This window comes from Lepidochelys olivacea (assembly GCF_965140295.1).
Source record: "Lepidochelys olivacea isolate rLepOli2 genome assembly, chromosome: 1".
Taxonomy (NCBI): domain Eukaryota; kingdom Metazoa; phylum Chordata; order Testudines; family Cheloniidae; genus Lepidochelys; species Lepidochelys olivacea.
In genome coordinates this window covers 36,961,677-36,977,670 of record NC_140411.1, presented here as the reverse complement: position 1 = coordinate 36,977,670, position 15,994 = coordinate 36,961,677, and the positions used below count along the sequence as shown (strand labels likewise).

Sequence of the window (15,994 nt, the reverse complement as noted above, 5' to 3'; positions counted from 1 at the left end):
TCTAGCCCTACATATTCAGACTCCCTGGCTCACAGTTAAGGTGGTGTAAGATCTCCCCCCCAACCCTTTTTAATTCAGATATTTTAGAACAGTCACAATTTAGATATTTTAGATTGATTTAAAAACAGAAATGCCCTGGGTTTTCATGCAGGCATTTACCTCATATAACTTCCATGGACGGTTTGTTTTTTAATATATTGGCAGACCATAGTCCTAACATGATCTAATTACGTTTGGTTAAATGAGCACAGATGAGGCTCTGAAATGAATAGTGAACATGTGTATCACTGCTCTTTCTGGGAGAGAATCTGAGCAGGGGAAATGTGTGAAATCATAGTCATAGGCTGTAGGCTGCTAACACTTAACAGAAATTCTCATTAGGAATGTGTAATTGGGGGATGGAATAATAATATTTTACCAAAGAGTTCATTGATCTCAACTAGCCTCAATGGTCTTCTAGGTATAAACATATTCTGTTTGAGAAATGTTTAAAATAAATATTAACTTGATAAAAATTCTTAGGCAGGTATTATATTAAATATCCTGAGCAGAATAAGCTAGTTGAAAAATATTGAAACTATGAGGGTGTTTTTCAGAGGGTTGAAAAAGTTTTTCATTTTGGGGGGAGTTAACATAGTTTAAGCAGCTAAACATTATTGAAATCATTATCAAAAAGGTTAGCAAAATTAATTTATGGGAACCCAGGTTTTCAGTAAATGAGAAAATAAATGCTAATGTTTCAATACCACTTTCAATAAAAAAATGATAAAAATGTTGTAAAAAATTTCTAAAAAATCTAAATACTTGGAAAAAATGGCGACCTATTCATTTTTGAAAAAAGAACATTTTCAACTATGAAGAAATGTCTTTCAAAAAAATTTGATGAGTTCTCATTCTGGTTTTGTTTGTTTAGGGGGAAAAAAGGGAAAACAAGGATTTAAATAAATTCTATCAAAGGAGTAGTCATAATGCCTGTTACATTATCCTGCCATATTGCACATGCTAAGTGACTGTGGGCCAGGTCAGTATTTGGGTGGGAACTGGGATTTTTTAAGACTACATTTTGGGTGCATCCTGCTTTGTGAGTTTGATCAGGAATATGTGATTACTCCCGCATGGTGTACTGTTGTGTTAAGTAACAACAATACACTTAATGATGTGTAACTTCACCTATAACTCCCTGAAATGAATGTTCATTATTCCCATTTTAAAAAGAACTAACAAGTGCATATTTTATTATTAATTATTATTATTATCATACAGTCTTTGCTTACCTATTTGACATGCATGCCCTTGTTCCCTGCAATAGCTTGAGAACATGCTCAGTGTTGGGCAAACCACTCAGGAACTGCAGGGGTTAAAAAGCTTTTCATCTGCATTTTGTCTAATTACATTCACAACATGATTTTTTTAAAACCTTTGGTTCTGGGAGTTGGCATGGAGCCTTGTACAGTGTTTGATGTTGGCATCTGGAAATCCTAACTCCTGGTGTCATAGGGTTAATGAATATTACCCTAAACAGTTGGGGTCACCTTGGCATCAACTACTTAGCCATCTGATCTAACAGCAGCTGTTAATGTTGGGCACAGTGGTTTTGCCACATTGAAGTAACCTGGACAGTCAAGTCTAGGCTAGATTGTTATCAACATTCAGATTTGTGTTAAGGGATTGATCTCTATTCTGTGTTTATGGATTAATGTGCATGACTCACATTCTCACTAATGAGAGTTAGGTGCATAAATCACTTTTGTGTCATTGGGAAACTAGGCCCCTGTTATGATTAAAATATAGCCAGGAAATATCTGCGTGTATATCGACTAATAAATAGGAATACTAAGAAATCTACAGACAAATGTTATGCTTGGAAAAGCTTCCCAATCAATGTATGCCAAGCCCCCTCCCTCACCTTCTTGAAAACACCCCTGAGAACCCACCTATTCCTTGAAGCGTTCCAGCTATAATGACCATACACCATTCTGTGTTCATTCTGTGTTTGTTCTGTATTGTATTGTTCTGTATTGTACCGGCTGTGCCTTTAGACTGTAAGCTCCTCGGGACAGGGAACTGTTATTTGTTTGGTACACTTCACCTATTGTACAGCGCCGTGCGCTCCAGCGCTATATAAATAATAAATAAAAATAATAATAATTTTATCTACAATTCTTTCCTTTGAAATCTTTCTAGGTGGCAAAATAAAATTTCAGTTCCAAATCTGCTTCTCACACCCCTTTACTTAAGTTCCATACCCATCTCGGTTCTATGATTCCAGAAGAATCTAGCTTAGAACATTTTGTCAAAATTGGAATAATCTGGTTTGCTAATGGAATGGGACTGAGAATTCTAGACTGCAACAACTAGGAGGCAGCAATCCTACCTGCATATTAATTTATAAAGCATTTAGTATACCTTGGACACTATATAATAATAATAATATTAATATTAATAATATACAAGTTCCATTTGTTATTATATGCCATTTTAAAAGGATTTAGTGCTGATCTCAGGAGTAGTTAGATAGCCAGGTTCACACTGCAGAGACCAGCTCTTTCACTATATTAGTAAACCACTCATGCACACCTACTTCGTCGTGCTACATCATAATAGGCTAAATACCATAAACATTTCAGTCACTGAAATCACTACATTTACATCTAAAAGGTATTGCTCCTCAGCAGGATAAAGGGATAGTCGGTCTTAGTCTGCTGAAAACTGATGTGAATCTCTAAACTCCATTAACAATATTGGCATTATTTATAGTTATTGCAGTAGGACAAGGGTTGGCCCAAGGAAGGATTTACTAAACAAATGCCATGCTGAAATAGCATCCAATTCTATTCATCAAGGGAGAGGAGTGGAGGGTAGGGAAAAAAGATTCATCACATTTAGAATCATATCACAATGCTTGCTCTCCCTAAAGCTTTGACTAAGGCTTACTGAGGTGTTGCCTAACCCAAAACTTGATTATAATCCCTATAAAAAGCTACAAACGGGCTAATAAATAGTAATTCAATAATAATAAAAGCCCTTAGAAAAACAGGCCAGCCAAATAACCCAAACAAGCTGCGGCTCCCTCTACAGAAGGACTCTATTTTTGCTTTAGTATCTAAAATGTCAAATAGCTGTAATGTCCCAACTGATACAGTAAGACCAAACTGTTTTTTTTTTAAAAGAGAAGATGTTCTTTACATATTAAAAAAGTCTTTGCAATGCAGATGTCTATTAGCAACATAGAGTAGTATACTGTACATCTGCAGCCAAAAAAACGGAACCACTTTGCACTGAAGTTTTCCAAAATATAAAGCTCTGTTGAGAAGCAAGCATTACCACCACCGAACAGACAGGTCACGACACTGCATTACAAGATGCATCACCCACTCACTGTAGTGGGCCCTAAGTCCTACCCCTAAATTTTAACACTTTCGGTTCCATATACGTTGTAACCTTCTCTATATGTTGCTAAATTCTGGGTATTCTGCGAGGAAGTTGGATTAAAAGTCTGTGCACTCTTTGCCACCTTCATTCGCTTCGCCTCTGCCCTGGACTTGTAACAGAACTCTATCAAAGCCACCAGCATGGCCAAGCCCAAGCCTCCAACCAGAATGTAGAAGACTCCAGCAACGTTGCTGAGACTCAAGGCACTCGTCTTGTCCTGAGGAAACAGAATCGGTAGAGTTAACCACTGACGTCAGACAGCGGGAGCTCAAAAGCTACACATCATACACTGAAAACATACATAAAAGAGGTTTAACTGAAATTAACTGACAGTCATTTACACACTTCTTCACAAAAATCGGCCTATCTGAATTTATAAAATATATATTAAGTGCCATTATTTCCTGGCAAACATGGAAATCATTACTTTAGGATGTAGTCAGTCACTCGCTAACAGCTGTGAAATGGTATTACCATTATTTATAACTTTAAACAATGATCTATCTACCTCTATTTAATGAAAATGTTAACAGTGATATGAAACTAGATTTATTTGATGGTCATTTAAAAACTCTCTAATCCAAAAATCCATTTACATCAGATGGGACTCTGCATAATTTTATTAACACATAGTGTTCGCTTTTGATATGCATCAATATGAAGACTCAGCCAGCCTGGCTTTCAGCTAATTAAATACATACTTAAAGTATGTGACACTTAAGCTGTCTCTCTTAATTAAAGCACAAACACATTTTCATTAACATAAAATATATCCCATACTACCTTAGCCACTGCTGTTTATTTACTTTTACTTTATTTTATATCTTTTTGGTATCGTGGTAATGGACTATTAGGCTTTGTTATATAAAAAAATTATATTAATAGAATTATTTAAAGATTAATTAATTTATGAGTAGAAGTTAGTTCTAAGTATTGTAATAATTTAGAAAACAATACTTATCCCTTTTAGTGACGTATTCTTAAGTAGGTGTTATTTTATACATGTTCCCCTTAGGGGGTTTAACATAGCAAATATCTATTGTACGTTTCAGTCTGTTTTTGGCAAAAATCTTAATGAGTCTGGTATTTTAGGGTTTGAAAATGATATGCATAATTTTTCAGCACAAGTCTCTAGAATAGGGATTTATTCAAAATTGGACTTTTACGTACTACATTGCTTACATTAAGATATTTATAAAATTCTGTTTTATAAGCTAAAGTGATTAACCTCTTGTAACTGCGTGAAAGTTTAATTCATCATGAACACTAAACACTACTTGTAGAAATGTTTAATTTAAAGATGCACTATTTGATGTAGGCTTAATGCCCCGACAAGTAGAAGATAACACTAATGTTGATGCACGGGAGACCTGGACATGAATCCAGGTTGTGACTGGCTGCTGGCATATGCTTGTACCCCAGCATCATTTCTCTTCCCTTAGCTAGTTTACTGTAGGCTCATGGTCTTGGATGCAATGGCCATTCTTCTCTGTTGTCAGGTCAGTTGTTGTCATGATGCTTGTGGTCAAGAAGAAGGAAGATTTTATTGAGGGGAAATGGTGGCCTAAAGTAAGTGCTAGGTGAAAGCCTCCTCAGCTGTCACACACAGGGATAATGATAGTTACGTTTCTGCCTTAGTAGAGGCTGCATTGCTCTTGGTTGGTTTAAATCCCCTCCTCAGATTTCACTTGCCATGTAGTAAGAAACAAGGGGGCAAACTCATTTTCACTTTAATTTTTCCCTCTGACCTTTGGGGTCACTCTTGGTGCTACAAAACAGCAACCAGTCAATGCCTCTCATATTCCTGTTTAGGCTCTGGGCAAAGGTTGGGAGGTAGAAAGAGGAGCCAGGAGAAAACTGCTGAGATACCCATAGTTAGGGTGACCATATGTCCCGTTCTGGCCTGGACAGTCCCTTTTTTAAGCCCTGTCCCAGCTGGCCTAACTTTTTTGGCAAAACTGGGCATTTGTCCCATTTATTCTTGCCAACTGATCATCAGTTGCCATGAGCAAATTGAAGAAATGCCCAGTTTTGCCAAAAAAGTGGGGTGCAACCCCTAGCGGGGCATGGAAGAAAGTGTGGGGGGAGGAGGGGCAATTGGCAATGCCAGCCCTGTGCTGGAGGGAGGGCTTGTGAAAGCGGCTCAGGCTAGGCCAGCCCCACATGGGCTGGCAGCAGGGGTCTTGGGCTAGCCCCATGTGCAGTGGGTAGAGGGGGGCCTCGGGCCAGTCCCGGGCAGGCGGGTGGCAGGGGACCCTCAGGCTGGCCGCGGGTGCGGGTGGGGTGGACGCCTCAAGCCAGCCCCATGCCATGTACCATTTTCGCTTTGGGAAAATATGGTCACCTTACCCAGAATGATAAGGGAATACATGGCGGGGATTAACTGAGAGGGCTTTCAAGTGAGCAGAAGAATATCTGCTTCTGAAATCTTTCTTCCCAGGGGAAGTGGAAGGGGAGGATGTACTCCCTAAGACTCTTTAATTTTTGGGCTTGCAGTGAGGTAAGGGGGCGCCTGGGATTTGAAACCCAGAGATGATATACTTGGAGTTTTAGGAAGCAGAGTACTAAAAGTTGAAGCCCTTTCACCCCAGAATTCATATTATCTCCACCCCCTGTTCCTATACAACGAGGCCAGGCTGTTGTGTTGAATGCCTGAGTGTTCACCTTCACAGAATATAAGCAAACAACTCAGCTAGGCCATCTCCCAAATAAGGACAAATGGAGAAAGGGATAAATTGCACAGCAGTTAATGAAGATGCTCTTCTCACACAGAGGAAAAATAACCCATCTTGAAGCTCTTCAATCACCCTTAAAAATATAGGAAGATGGGATGTGATTTACCTTTCAAAAGGAAAGCAACAATTTTCTTTTTTACATCAACCTCATTTGAAAACCTGGAAGAGCAATAGTGCTTCTTTAAATTAAAGTGGGGGCACATGCCTATTTGAGTGAGGGTGGGGGAAGCATTTTTTTGTTCCAGATCCTTTAACGAGTGTTTAAAGCTATTTATTTTATTTCCATGTCATTTTGTTCATTACTCCCTTTACTGCTTTGTGAACACAACAGTAGGTCCCGAACTGCAGCGACTGACCTTACTTCCAGAGTCCTTGGGTCCACATTCACCTTTATCGTACCACCATTTGTTTTTCAGCTTGTCTAAGACGCCTGCCTCACTGAGTTTCAAAACGGCAAGGTTTACAGGAGTTCTTCACGTGGAAAATAACATAAATAACATTATATATGTTATTTTATGTTATTCAAGTAAAACTACATAGAATCGCATTGCAAAGTGACAGAGCAGAGGCCACAGTGGGTGCTATGTCATGTACTGTAGGCCCAGGTTTAGAAACAGACATATGACTGGGACCTGCTCCATCGCTTTAGGTAACAGGCACATACTGCTGGGGAAGATTTTTAAATAAATAGTATGCAATTACTGTGAACCCAAAACTATTGGCTTGTCGGCATTAACAACATATTCTTCGGAGATTTAAAATGTCTTCAATACAATGAGATTGGATAGAAGACTTTCGTGTTCCTGGCTTCCAATTTATTTTAGTTTGTGTGTGTGTGTATACATACACATGCACACACTCATAGAATACAACTTGGCCATAGCTATTTCATGCACTGTGATAGAGATACGTGAAATTTTAATTCTCATGACGTTTGTTTACAGTATCAATTGGCACAACCCTATAAACATCCTTCATGCAGAAAACCTATTGACTTCAGCAGTAGTTCTGCATGCAGAGAACTGACAGGATGAGGTCCTAATGTTGTTAACCTCAGAATAAAGGGAAATGACTATCAAGCCTTAGTACGTTTCCATACTCAAAATCATTTGCACTGACCCGTTGGTCCTGGAAAATAAAACATATTTAAATCTCACTTATTTAGTAAGTGTTTACAAGGGGTCCAGTGAGGTAATAAATTATTGCTTGGAACCTGCCCTCCGAGTTAGGTTATTTGATTAAGACAATCCAACCAAGTTTAGTCTTCATATAAAACACAATCCATGGCATCAAAGTCATGAGCTGCTGTGGGGTTACACTGAAGTTACCAAAACTCCATTAAAAATCTCCAGTGTATTGTATTAATGCTCACCCTTCCTGCCACTGGGACAGTTTATCCTGAAAACAACTCAAATAATAATTGGTTATGAGAACTTTAATTTACCTTCCCTCTCAAAACATTGACTATCAAATTCTTAGTGACCTGCATATAGATATGTATTTATGTGCAGGTGTGTATGAATATACAATGTATATCAGAGAGGGAGGCAGACAACCTGAAACAATGTATAATAGATGGGCTACTCTTAGATATTGGAAAACAATAGCACTGACATGTTCTGGTAGCATCACACAATACAAAACTTGTGCTTGTGTGTTTAAGATATCACCCAATTCCTCCGATGGAACTCATTTCATGTAATGTGCTACAACCCAGAATGTTTCTAAAATGATAATCTATAAATGCAAGATTTAAAATTGTAATAACTAAAACAACTGAAACATTAATTAGTTTAGTAACACTATGTCAAAAATGAATGACACTATTAAAGTAGTTACTAGAAAAGAAAGAGGGGTTTAGTCACGCTCGAATTATGTTTCTGTAACTGATTTAACTATATTTCTCAGAATTCTCATGAAGAAATATATTTAGATATTAAAATAAATAATAATTCAGGCTTCCAAGGTTAGCTCTATGGATCATGGCCTTTAATCCATATGGACTACCTTCAATACATTTCCATGTACTCTCTAATGATCTCTGTAAGCAAATACAATATTTTGTACGCTTTCAAATTCAACCCCACTACGTTCACACAGAATGCACTGATACTACTACAGAAAAAAGATATATTGTTTGAGTTTATACTTGTTGAGTATTTAAACTTACATTTTATTGTCAGGCTTCCTGGCAGCAGGCTGTGCAGGTTGCAAGTGGAGTCAGAGACTATAACAGCTGAGAAAACTAAAATTAGTGGGTGGCCATTTGGGATGCTGGCAAGCTGCTTCTTAATATGATCTCTGTTTGCTTCTGCTACAGGTGTGAAATAATTGACATTGTAATACGGCTTGGATAGCCACTGGCCAACACCACTAATGTTTTGGCCAACATCAGCGCCCCATTTGAATCTTTCTATCCCCAGCCACATCACAGGATATACATAGAAGGGACAACCAGGTTCTGTTGTCACTGTGAAAATCCAAAGCAACTTCACAGAAGTCAGTGGAGTTATTCCAGATTCAACTGGTTTAAGTGAGATGAAAATTAGGAGCTAAATATTAATGAATTATGTTTATGAACAGTCAAGAACATTGGCTACCTGTGTGTAGGGGGAGTCGATAGTAATTTCCCCACTCTTTTGTTTGATATTTCAGCACAAGCATTCAGAATTTAGGAACATAAAGCTGCCTAACACCTGCCACATGTTGAGTTTCTTTCTTCTTTCCCACCCACCCTTGATCCATCTGTATCATCCTTTCTGCTCCCATAGGCACCTTCTACATACGCAGTGCTTTGGCGGGAATTTTCAGGTTTTCTTTTCATTGAGAAAAACCAACTGATTTCATGATTTTTACTTTCTAACGGGAAAATTACATTTGCAAGTTAACCAGCCTTCTGTATTAGGTAGCTGGTTGCAATGGGCAGGATAGAGGAAGAACTTCATTTTCTCCATAGCAGTACAGTCAGTGAGCTCTGTGTGAGAGGCCATGTTTCAGTGTTCTCTAGCACTAATCTTTCTATTCAGCCACTTGTCCTATTGACAGTCTACAGCTGCTAAGGCAAGCTTGCCCTTAGAGACTTCCATCCAATGCTTCAATGGAAGTTTTGTGTGTGTGGATGAGACAGAATTTTTCCCTTTAGTTTTTATGTAAATAGCACCATTAAGGCACATGACGAAATACTGTCGACACTTTGGGTGGAATTTAAAAATGTTTGATGTTTTTAAAATTGTATTTGTGTCCATCTTTAAATGAGCCACGTGTGATATCATAGGTAGATATTAAAGTTAGGAAGAAATTATCAGATTTAAAAGTGATCTGAAAGTCTGAGTTTAAAAAACACATTCAAAATTAAATGGAACTTTAGAGGCTTGCAAAATTTCTATCAAAACCAGACTACAGTTACTTTATTTTAGTATTTTAGTATTTTAGTTCTTCACAAAAATTCATATAGAATAATGTTTTGTTTTTTGTTTTTAACGTTTTAGGCACAAATGAGAGTTAAGTGTCCAAATCCCATTGGCTTTCAGTGGGAACTGAATATGTCGCGACCCTTTGTTTCTTTGAAAATCTCTCCTTCAAGCCCTAGATTTTTCTAATCACACCTGTCAAACAGTCAGATGCTACCAACCTTTCCCACATTGAGTAGAAACATATTTGGTAAGCAGCTCCATTGATTTTAAGGGTGGCAGAATCTAGGTCAATATGATTTACGGCATATTAGAGAAGGGTAGTACAGAAACATAAAAATGGATAACTTATCTGGAATTAAAGTTTCCACCAAGTTCAGTCCTGTATACTGTACATTATATTGCCAAATGATAATTAATATGATTTTTTTTTTAAAAACATGGTTAGGGACTCAAGTTAAAAAAGTTGGTCCAGCTCCTCTGTTAGTGTAAGCTGGTGTAGCTCTATTGAAGTCAACCTACATCAGCTGAAGATCTGACCCATTATGTAATGTTGGAGGTGGTATAAATCTTTCTACACCCAGCTTTGCACATGCAGTACTAGGAGCAAATTGTGCTCTAATTTACGGAAGTGTGAATCTGGAGTAACACAGCAGAATTTGTCCCATACTATCTAAATAGTCACACTGCATATACTGTATATCATAAGAATTATAGGATTTTGTAGTGAAGAAGATCCAAATCTCCAGTCCAATTTAAAGTCAGTGGCAGTCTTTAAGTAAAGACTGGGGGATAGGGGCCAGGGAGAATAATATGCAGTTAAAGACATTCTTTATTTTTTATTTTACCAACTTCCCCACCTGGCTTTCCTGTCGTTCTTTCCTGTTCCATCTTCACCCATTTACTGGTGGGAGGAACTATGTTCAAAAGGGTAAGGCCCTGACTTTTATGTTGGGAACTAAAAATTATAATGGCATAAAACTTGAATAATTTAATTGTGAAAATGATCCTAATTTAATATCATACAACACTGCACTAATGGGCACATGCAGCACCAAGAGCTACAGCAGGGAGTGGTTCTAAAACCACTGCAAAATTTAAAAGAGGGGGATAATTGCTATGCAATAGAAGCACTTGTGACTAAGCCTTTAATTAGTTATAAGGCCAGTCTATCCACTAAATGAAAGAAGAGGAGCATTGTATTAGCATGTGGGTGGCAAACAGAAGTAGAGAGCCAGTTTTATTGCTATTGTTCAATGTTTTCTCTTATTTTTGTAAAAAGAAATGGAAATTAAATGGCAAAAACTATACACTGGACCCTCACTAGAACGCTCGTCTATATAGCGCAAATTCGCATATAACGCAGTTGCGGCCATGGATCCCAAATTTAATTACTTTAATTGGAATTCATTTTCATGGGGTCCCCGCGTTAACGCGGTACCGCACATGGATCCCAAATCTCGCGTTCTAGCGATGGTCCGGTGTATTTGAAGGAGTTTAATGTTATCATGTACACCTGAGGCAGCATGTGTTTAAGACTTGGGTTATTATTTTTAAAAGCACCTAAGTGCTATTTTCAAAAGTGACGTTAGCACTAAATCTTATTGAAAGTCAATATGAGCTATAAATTAGTGACATGGAGATCTTGAAGGGAACTGGTAACCACAGAACACTAATGAACTCTATTTCTGAATTATTGGAGACCTTTCCTTTATGTAGCTGGGGTTAAAACAAAAATGGTGAGGGCTGGTACATCAGAACTATATACTAATCTTTAGTTTAAGAGCACAGAATGGATCTAGGAGTTTGCAAGGGCCTGGTTTCACAAGATGCTAAACTCCTTCTGAGAGTTGCTGAGCAATTTAAAATTGATTACAGTGTGTCCCTTGGCATGACCATGAAGGAATGCTTTGGGTTTAGGGTTGTGTGTGCTGGCTGGTTGGCTGAATATCAGCGGGCACAGATCAGTTTGGCCGTGTAGGCCTAGAGTGCTGTATTGCTTTCAGGATGGGGGAGAGGTTGTTAATCTCATCAGGGAGAGTGTAGAATACTGTAATCTAGAATTGGACTCAATCCAATCATTTTTTTTAACTTTATACAAATCAAAAAAGGGACTCTGATTAAGGGCCTGACTCATGGACTTGAACTACTGTTTGTAGCAGTTAGCAGTACAGCAGACCATCATGTGGTTCTGTTCTCTATGTTCTGCTAACTTGATCCTCTGACAGAAAAAAAAGAAAAAAAAAAAGAGAGAGAATATAAAAGCCTTACCCAGGGCCCAATGAAATCAATGAAAAGACTCCCACTGACATCAGTGGATCAGACCCTGTAAGATTATTAGTGGATCTGTAGCTTTACTTCAAAACAAGGAATTTTGTAGAAGATAAATGTCAATAAAACATTTATATTAAGCCAGTCAAGAGTTCAGGCATCTGTATTTTTTATAAAAACAGATGCTGCAGCTATGCAGCATTTATATATTACGCCTCCCAGTGTTGTCTATCCCTGATAATACTCCCTTTATCCACCGTCCTTCCTACTGTGACGTAGCAGTCTCAACTTTCCCTGTGTCCCATTCTTTACACTCCCCTGTGCAAAGTGTCCAGTTCTCATTGTGCATGCAGTTCCGGCACCTTACTTCATGAAGCTGCATTCCTAGCTTTCTCCTCCCCGACTACTGTTTTTTCCTCTCCCTCCCCATGCAGTCGCTTCCCACCCCACCCTTCACTCCCTATTCCCCTGCTGAGCGTTCTACACCAGGCCATCTCCATCTTCCCTCTGATATCCTCGGACATCCTGTTTTTCCCTCTGCTGGCTGCCCTCCTCTACCTCATTGCATGTGGTCCCTATCTACCAGGGTTATTAATAACAGATGTTAAGGCAGATAGAGTTCTAAGGCAGTTATCTCATTATGTTGATTTGAAACATTAAGCATAGTTTTGTGTTTTATATTTCAAACAGATAATAGAACCGTAGAAACACAGGGTTAGAAGGCATCACAAAGATCATCTAGTTTAACCCCCCGCCAAGATACAGGATTTGTTGTGTTTAAACCATCCCAGACAGATGGCTCTCCAACCTCCTTTTGAAAACCTCCAGTGAAGAGGCTTCCACAACCTCCCGAGACAGTCTGTTCCATTGCCCTACTGTTCTTACAGTTAGGAAGTTTTTCCTGAGATTTTCTGGGATGATTCAGATACATTATAGGAAAAAAAGTGTTCATTCACAAGCGTAGTATCACCTCCATGACATTTCTGTAATATATTCTATTATATAGTATTTTTTAAAAAGCCCAACAGTGAAGTTTCACAGTGAGTGAAACTTCAGGCCAGTGGTAACTTGGATGGAGTATTATGGAAAAAAAAAAAAGGGAAGATGAGAATTTTATGGCACATCAAATAGGCTTTCTTACAAGAAGTTATCTGCAATTGCAGTAAGTGCCAATGAACTTCACGTCCACATGCACTTAGGAGAAGAAACTAAAGACCACTTTTAAAACTGTAACCGGTGGCCAGCAGACCCGTGGGGAAAAAAACTTGATAGAGCAGCAGGATGGAAGGCAAACAACAGAGGACTAGGACACCAGATCTGGGTGAGTGCAAAGCGGCACAAGAAGTGGTCTCTGCGGCAAGGGCAGAGTGTCAGGAAAGGAGGGTTGAAGAAGGGGAGGAGAAAAAATACAATGTAAGAAACTGTAAAGAAGGCTAATTAAACATGTTGGGTTTCCTCAGCATCACCAGAACCCCTCAATATAGATAGCCTTGTATCTTCACAGTTACCCATGTAGTATTCTCTCTATATTCCATACACGCCCATGCACACAAATATATATTGAAGAGTGTTTGATTGGCACATTGAGGGCTACTTTTACTATCTTAATTTCTCCCCTACGCCATTTCAGCACACATTAGTTTGCCTAATGGATGCTGATGTGAGAAGGCAAAACAAGTTATGTGACAAGCCATTTGAAAGTCTCAGTTTAGATGAAATGAAGGAAAAGTAGGTTAACTTTATCCAGGGCATTAGTAACGGCCTAAAATTCAGAGCTGTTGACATGGTGAAGGATAAGAGAGAGCTGCAATTACCAGTTAACTTTTTTCCTAGGGAATGCACATGAATTTCAGCTTCCAGGTAATGTAACACAACATTCCAGTGTGTGCTATTTTAACTGGAAATCACATCAGTGTATTGGATACTTTAGCTGGAAATTTGTATAAATAGAAAATTCCTGAGCCAGTACATCCTGAGCCGCTGCTATGAGGAGGCAGAGCTGAGTTGCTCCACTTTCCTCTAATATTTAGGAAAAAACACATAGGAGCAATGCAGTCCAGAAAATGAGGAGTCTGATGCTCATATTTGCTTCTGGGTCTCCTGTTGCTTGTTCACTAGACCTAGCTTTGAGATGGCTCTGGTCTTGTATCTTTTTGCATAGGGCGCAGGTCATCTACTCTTGACACAGGAAGGTTTCTGAGGATTGATGATAGAATTCATAGCTTAAACAAGTTCCACTTGAGAAACTTGCAATGAATGCAAATATTTTTGCTTTGACAGTAATCACATACATCTGGATCTTGAGCGCGGTTACTAGCAATACTGAAGTTTGTTTGGTTGCAGGTAAAGCCCCAGCAGATGCACCGATTACTTTACATACTGTTTACCCGCTTTGGTGACATTGAGGCTAACCTTGGAGTCACCTCCCCCGCTGCCACATTCTCCTTTGTCGTACCACCATTTGTTTTTCAATTTGTCCAAGAGGCCTTGTTCATTCAGTTTTAAAACTGCGAGGTTAACAGCATTTCTTGAAACGATAAAACATATTTTGTAAGAAACTGCACAGCTGTTAAGATGTTAGAAGGAATGAGGACTTAAGCTCTTTTATAAGCTTGATCCACACACTAAATAAACCTCTCATTTCCATTTGACAACCCTCCTGACAGTATAAATAATTTTGCTTACTTTCAGAGGCAAAAAAAGTGTTTCCAGAATACAACAGACTTTTTTTAAATGACCCAGCTTTTAGCAAGTAAAATTCTACACATTCTATGAACCAACCAAACAGTTATCTGAGCATCTTTGTAAAATAATACTAAGTCATGCTGGATTTATATTTCTGGTTAGCTTGAGTCTGTTTTGAATATGAACACTTAGAGAAACAGGTCAATATGGGTCTAGATTTTTTTTTAGATAGGCAGTGTTATTGTTAGAGCTATAAAATATTTTAAACTAAGGACTACAATTATTTAAAAACTGGTTGATTATTAAATCTATCAAGGCATTTATCCTGCATTCACCACCTTTTTGGAGGTTTAACAGCTGTTTAGGATGCACTGCCTCATATCTTTCTTAATGATCATAATGATGTTTTAAATAATGAATTGATATGTGTCACAAAGCCTAAAGCTAGACAGCTAAATCAATATTTAATCATGCATATTATTAATAAGAGTTTATACAATGCTTCACATGTTTACACTTTACCTACATGATGTGGGGAGCACAGACAGAGCTACCTCCCTTTAAGGTGTGCAGCATATTTCCCCCTAGACATCCAGCGGGTCTGCCGGCTGATGTGGTGAGGGCAGGTAATGTTGGGGCACCATTCACATCCACAGGGGCAACTGTAGTCCGTGATCTCCTCAGCACAGGGACTGCAATTCTGGCCAGCCCTTACATGGACTGCACAAGGTGTGTGTGTATGTGGGCGGGGTGAATAGGGGATGCTTCATGCTACCTTCCTCTTCCCCTATGCCCCTGTGAAAAGATTAGCAGGAATCTATCCCTAAATAATAAATCCTGACCTCACTCATGGAAGGAAGGTAAATGTTATTGTCCCCATGTACAAATGGCGAAGCTCAGGAAGCACCACTTCCCCCTCCCGTTGCTTGTCCCTATTGAAATCCCTCTGTGGAGGCTGGGCAGGGACTGGAAGAGGACTTCCTCTGTCCATGGCATCTTCCCATCACTAACTCTGAAGGACTTCAGTGGGGACATTGACTTACCTGCTGTCCCTCTCCCTAATGTGGAACCCTGCGAGGAAGGTCTGGAAGAAAGAGCAAGTGGGAGATTCTTTGGCAACAGGGCTCCTATAGGACTCCTGCTGCCAAGAGTCATAGGAGATATCAGGAGGGAATGAAGCTGAACAGGATCGCCAAAGAGGTGACTGCGATTCCATGGATCTCAGGGGCATCCCATCTGAGTCTGATGGTGGAACCCTCTGTTCAGTAGGAAAGGGGCACCTGTGCTCCAGAGATGAAGCAACAGATCAGAAACACATTGAGTGCAAACTCATGGAGTTTTCCACCTCACACAGGGACAGATACATTCCTATTTATTGGGTAAATTCCTATTTTAGAACATCTCCTTTGTCTTTTATTGCTTGGAACTACCTTTTCATATGAGCCCCTGTTGGAAACCAGA

At 39.0% G+C, this 15,994-nt stretch overlaps 1 protein-coding gene across 7 annotated transcripts in view; it reads right to left on the bottom strand.

The window, feature by feature from the left end:
- Positions 1-15,994, bottom strand: part of GRIA4 (glutamate ionotropic receptor AMPA type subunit 4) — a 285,724-nt gene that overhangs the window by 5,988 nt on the left and 263,742 nt on the right. For 2 of the 7 annotated variants that reach the window (XM_084632423.1, XM_084632428.1), the window contains 2 exons: positions 6,524-6,638; positions 3,515-3,649 (listed from right to left, as the gene is read on the bottom strand). In XM_084632423.1, the coding sequence (XP_084488549.1) occupies positions 3,515-3,649; positions 6,524-6,638 (250 nt within the window). Of the gene's footprint in view, positions 1-1,934; positions 2,118-3,401; positions 3,650-6,523; positions 6,639-14,260; positions 14,376-15,994 lie in introns of those variants that run through there. The other 5 variants (XM_084632425.1, XM_084632427.1, XM_084632426.1 and 2 more) reach the window with 5 other exon arrangements.